Source organism: Rutilus rutilus (assembly GCF_951802725.1).
Source record: "Rutilus rutilus genome assembly, chromosome: 3".
In the NCBI taxonomy this organism is placed as follows: domain Eukaryota; kingdom Metazoa; phylum Chordata; class Actinopteri; order Cypriniformes; family Leuciscidae; genus Rutilus; species Rutilus rutilus.
In genome coordinates, this window is record NC_140211.1 from 40,058,807 (window position 1) to 40,064,806 (window position 6,000).

Sequence of the window (6,000 nt, forward strand, 5' to 3'; positions counted from 1 at the left end):
ACATCTGCACTTGTCTGGTAACTGTGGAAACCAGGCCGTAGGAAACACCACACTGAACCTTGAACTTGGGAAACAAGGGGTAGTACCCCACCCCATGGCAATCAATCAGACACTGTTTATTGATGCTCTGCAAAGGCAAAGTTTAGGGCAGCAGTACATGAGACAATTTACGAGCTTGATGGGTGGTAGTCTTGTTTTTGCTGTCCCATTAGTAATCCTTTATTGAAGTTGACCAATGTACTAGTTCAGGGAAAGAAGCAGAAAGCAAGAGAAGATCTACAACGTAGTTCCTTTGTGCTCAATTTCCCTGTTTAAGAGACCAGCATTCATTGTTGTTTTGGATCCTGGTCTCCAACATAGCATCTTAGCTAGATTCTTTACAAACTTCTTAACTAATGTAACCAGCAAGATTTCCGTAAAGAAAGACCATACTGGTTGATCAAGGTGAAACGCATGGCAATTAAAGTATTTTAGTCTTTTTACTGTAGCATGGTTAATTAAATGTATTATTAAATGTTGAAATTATTATTAACAAAGATTATTAAATGATGTAGAAGTATTGTTCATTGTTAGTTCTTAACAAAAATTTAATAAAGCAGTTATCTAATGTTAACAAATTAAATCTTTTTTTTATTTTTTTTTTTTATGAGGTCTCACCATGGCTGCATTTATTTGATAAAAAAAATACATTAAATCCAGTAATACCATGACAATTGTTACAATTTAAAATAACTGTTTTTCTGCTTGAATATATTTTAAAATGTAAATGATTCTGAAAGCTGAATTTTCAGCAGCCATTACTCCAGTCTATATTTGAAGACTTGAAGCCTCTAAGTGCCATCTGAAATTTTCTTCTAGAATGATCATTTTTATCAAGCTTGTATGTTTATGTTCAGTTATTTCACTTTAATGGCAATGAAAATTACCTATGAATTGTCATGAAAGTGACATTACTGAACCTAAATATACGAGCTTGATAAAAATGCTCATTTTAGAAGAAAATTTCAGATGGCACTTAGAGGCTTTTGCATCTGAAGTCTTCATTTGTAGATGATATCACTACTTAATATCTACTGCTTGCTTTTTCAGTCTGGTAGAACCGAAAAAATAAAATAAAATGAAGTCAGTGCACAATTGTAATGCCATTGGATTTCAGCTCAACTCACAGGTAATTACAACAAAGTCAAAATCAAGTCTCAAGTACTTTAATATTTATCAAGTCAAGTCATAAATCCTCCAAACAGTGACTTGAGTCTGATGTGAGCCCCAAAGTCTCCAGTCCACATCTCTGAAACACTTAATCTCTCATTTCCTGTGAGATGATTTCTAGCTGGCTAGAACGGCAGAGAGAGGGAGATGAAAAGGGGCAGCAGGAGGGAGGAGAGACAGAGCCCAGTTAGTTCTTCTTGCGATCTATTAAACCCTTTTTAAAGAGAGTTTAGTGCACATTTGATTTAGTTTCTATTCACACAACTTTTTGACTCTCTTTCTGAATCTTTAAGTGTGACCCAGTGCACACTGGAATCATAAAATACAACTTTTTTTTTTTTTTTTTTTTTTTTACAAGATTTCAGGCTTTGGCTACGGGTGATTTGTATAAAACTCAGACTGAATCATTAGCTGCATTCAGGGCGACAGGCAGCCGTATCACCCCGGGCTACCTCAGGAAGAATAAAGTCACTGTTCCACATCCGCTGGGTCCCTGTCCTTCACCAGCCACTGGCTTTAGCCCTCGTCTCCCCCTCGGAAAACAAACAACAAACTCCAGAAGAAAAGCCCACTAAAGCTTTGCACCTGCATCCAAAGCAGTGAACCCATGGAAATGTCTTTGCACACAACAGTCTCTTTCCTTCTCCTTCAATCAGCCCACCACCCTCCACCCCTCTTCGAGCATGTCCCCTTTCTTTTTCGGGGCCAAAAAAAGAAACGAGAGGGGGGAAAAACAAAGAGGTGGCTGTGTGCGCCGGGCACTGTTGACAGAGCAGGAGTACGGCCTGTAATCTGTGAGCAGAAAGATTGTGTTCGGCGATTGGGTGAGACAGGTATTTCAGATGGAGGCGGGAGAAGAGGAGGGGGCATACCAGGGCTCTGGTTTCTGGCCTGCCTAATTATTCGACACATGTACGCACCATTCAGCCCCCCTGTCCTCCCCCCAGGGAACAACATGCTGTTTGTGCACCCTGGTGCTTTTGCATCTGAGATTCGCACCACAGCTCGCAATTAACAGTCTCGTGTTGTAGTGCCGTTAACATGTGCTGAATGCAGATAGAAAAGGTCTGTAGACGGTCCCGCTGACTTAACCCCATTGATCCAAAAGTTGGTGTCAGCTGCAGGGGGCTGAGATGGATGCGTGCTCTTGGGGAAACTTCCCCGGTGCATGTGCACTAAGGGTGCTTTGTTTCTCTGGGATATCCTGTTCCCTGACACTATGCCGAACCCATTATTGTGTGTGTGTGTGTGTGTGTGTGTGTGTGTGTCTCTCTCTGTGTGTGTGTATTTAATGGGAAGGAAAGGGGTAGTTTTCAAAAGAGGGTGGGAGAAAGTCTAGACCTGATATGTCTCTTTCATTAACTGATTTAGATTTAAAGAATTTGAAGATGTTCTAACTTTAATTAAAATTAAATGTATCAATACACTATATTTTAAAACGTTTATATATACAGTGAGGAAAATAAGTATTTGAACACCCTCCTATTTTGCAAGTTCTCCCACTTAGAAATCATGGAGGGGTCTGAAATTGTCATCGTATGTGCATGTCCACTGTGAGAGACATAATCTAAAAAAAAAAATCCAGAAATCACAATGTATGATTTTTTAACTATTTATTTGTATGATACAGCTGCAAATAAGTATTTGAACACCTGAGAAAATCAATGTTAATATTTGGTACAGTAGCCTTTGTTTGCAATTACAGAGGTCAAACGTTTCCTGTAGTTTTTCACCAGGTTTGCACACACTGCAGGAGGGATTTTGGCCCACTGCTCCACACAGATCTTCTCTAGATCAGTCAGGTTTCTGGGCTGTCGCTGAGAAACACGGAGTTTGAGCTCCCTCCAAAGATTCTCTATTGGGTTTAGGTCTGGAGACTGGCTAGGCCACGCCAGAACCTTGATATGCTTCTTACAGAGCCACTCCTTGGTTATCCTGGCTGTGTGCTTCGGGTCATTGTCATGTTGGAAGACCCAGCCTCGACCCATCTTCAATGCTCTAACTGAGGGAAGGAGGTTGTTCCCCAAAATCTCGCAATACATGGCCCCGGTCATCCTCTCCTTAATACAGTGCAGTCGCCCTGTCCCATGTGCAGAAAAACACCCCCAAAGCATGATGCTACCACCCCCATGCTTCACAGTAGGGATGGTGTTCTTGGGATGGTAATCATCATTCTTCTTCCTCCAAACACGTTTAGTGGAATTATGACCAAAAAGTTCTATTTTGGTCTCATCTGACCACATGACTTTCTCCCATGACTCCTCTGGATCATCCAAATGGTCATTGGCAAACTTAAGACGGGCCTTGACATGTGCTGGTTTAAGCAGGGGAACCTTCCGTGCCATGCATGATTTCAAACCATGACGTCTTAGTGTATTACCAACAGTAACCTTGGAAACGGTGGTCCCAGCTCTTTTCAGGTCATTGACCAGCTCCTCCCGTGTAGTTCTGGGCTGATTTCTCACCTTTCTTAGGATCATTGAGACCCCACGAGGTGAGATCTTGCATGGCGCCCCAGTCCGAGGGAGATTGACAGTCATGTTTAGCTTCTTCCATTTTCTAATGATTGCTCCAACAGTGGACCTTTTTTCACCAAGCTGCTTGGCAATTTCCCCGTAGCCCTTTCCAGCCTTGTGGAGGTGTACAATTTTGTCTCTAGTGTCTTTGGACAGCTCTTTGGTCTTGGCCATGTTAGTAGTTGGATTCTTACTGATTGTATGGGGTGGACAGGTGTCTTTATGCAGCTAACGACCTCAAACAGGTGCATCTAATTTAGGATAATAAATGGAGTGGAGGTGGACATTTTAAAGGCAGACTAACAGGTCTTTGAGGGTCAGAATTCTAGCTAATAGACAGGTGTTCAAATACTTATTTGCAGCTGTATCATACAAATAAATAGTTAAAAAATCATATATTGTGATTTCTGGATTTTTTTTTTAGATTATGTCTCTCACAGTGGACATGCACCTACGATGACAATTTCAGACCCCTCCATGATTTCCAAGTGGGAGAAACTGCAAAATAGCAGGGTGTTCAAATACTTATTTTCCTCACTGTATGTATATGCACTTCCTTTTATGCAGTACTCTTGATATTGTGCACAAGACTTTTGGAACCATTTATACAACTTGATAAATGTTCAAAATTGCATTATTAAATGTAGAATTTAACGTGAACCAAGAATAATAAATGCTATAAAAGCATTCATGCATATAAAAGTTCATGACTCTTTCGTTATATCTAATGCATTCAGTAGACCTTAATATGAAGTGTTATCAATTATTTATTTATGTGTATGTAATGTGATTATAATATCTCCCACAATCTATCTTTCCCCTGTGTTTCTGCAGTCCTGGTACCTGGGCGAGCTTAATTCCATTCCAAGTGTCGAACGGGACTCCGATTCTGCCAACAAATGTCCAGAATTACAGCATAAACATCATTGGTGAGCCCCTCCTCCAGGCAGAATCAAGCAATTGAACTGGACACCGGAGAGACAGGTCCTCGGACAAACCAGCTAACAGCACTTATACAATCGACATGGACCTTTGTCCCACCCTCTCAAGGACATTGGCTTAGAGCAGTAGAGTGAGTCGGGTCAAAGTGTTCTCTTCTGACATGAGCCTCTCCACACCAGTCAGTCATTGTGTAAGGAGGCCCCTGAACTGAGATACTGTGATCTTTACCATACAAACTTTAGATGCCTTACTGTATATGCATGACATGCTAGTCTCTCTTGTTAGTGTTTCTCTTGTTCTTATGTCACGATTGCTAGTCTTGGTTTACGAAACGATTTAGAGGGGGCTGGCCACACAAGGGCTGGCTGGCTGGATGGTTTGTAAAGCGGGCTGCAATTCGAACAAACTTTCATCAAACAGAGGTTTATCGTATTCGTAACAAAAACATAGGAACAATTTTCAATGAACTGAATGTTTCTATTTTCATATTACCCTCAACATTTAATGTACCTACGGTGGAAAATCTTTTGAATCCGTAATCTTGTCAGTCCTGTACTAATTTCCTTTAAAGGTAAAGGTTGGAATTTACTCTCCAGAGTTGAGAACTCTGAAAATCTTTTTTTTTTTATTTTTTTTTTTTTTTCAATGAAAGAAAAAACCTATATTACTAGGTAAGAAATACGACCCCTTTTTTCATTTTCTTTTTTTTTTATATATTTTTTTTTATATATATTTCCTTTGAAAAGGATTTTGAGAAAAATAAGACAATATCTCATAAGAGGCAAGTGCAATTTAAATGATTTTACTGAAGGGAAGCTATCATAGTCTGTCTGCCCTAAGACTCTAAAGGAATGGGGAGTAAATGTTTTTAGGTGAACTTTAAAACATAAAAAAGAAAAATGAAATAAAAATCACATCCTTGATTTGGGAAACTAGGGAAAGCTAAGGGTGGAAGAGAAGAGTGGGATTAACAGTGAACGTTTACGTGAACAGAACTGAACACGAACAAGACAGCACTTATTTTGAGCCGTACCCAAACATGCGGGTAGTTTTTTTTTTATTTATTAAAATGAAAACTTAAAGTTAAACTTAGGTGAAAAAAGACTCAGACACAGTGTGTGTTAAATGGCTTATTTTGACATATTACTCACCGATCTAGTATGCATGTTTAGTCGGCTGTTAGCTTGTAAAGCTACTGTTTACAGTTTGATATCATGAGAAACAAGAGGAACGCAGAGTAATTTAATGTAAACAAATTGTGTATGTGTGAAAAGCTGTACTCATTTTAACACTAACCTGCAGGTTGAGACGAGGTCTCAAGGTGCTTATTTCA

The 6,000-nt window shown here is 39.7% G+C and overlaps 1 protein-coding gene across 8 annotated transcripts in view; it reads left to right on the forward strand.

The window, feature by feature from the left end:
* The window catches only part of LOC311288234 (nuclear factor 1 B-type-like), a 100,922-nt gene extending 95,616 nt beyond the window's left edge, over positions 1–5,306 (forward strand). For all 8 annotated transcript variants that reach the window (XM_084405535.1, XM_084405532.1, XM_084405534.1 and 5 more), the window contains one exon: positions 4,560–5,306. In XM_084405535.1, coding sequence (XP_084261661.1) covers positions 4,560–4,689 — 130 coding nt within the window. In that variant the 3' untranslated portion in view covers positions 4,690–5,306. The remainder of the gene's footprint in view (positions 1–4,559) is intronic.
* Positions 5,307–6,000: the final 694 nt, after the last annotated feature.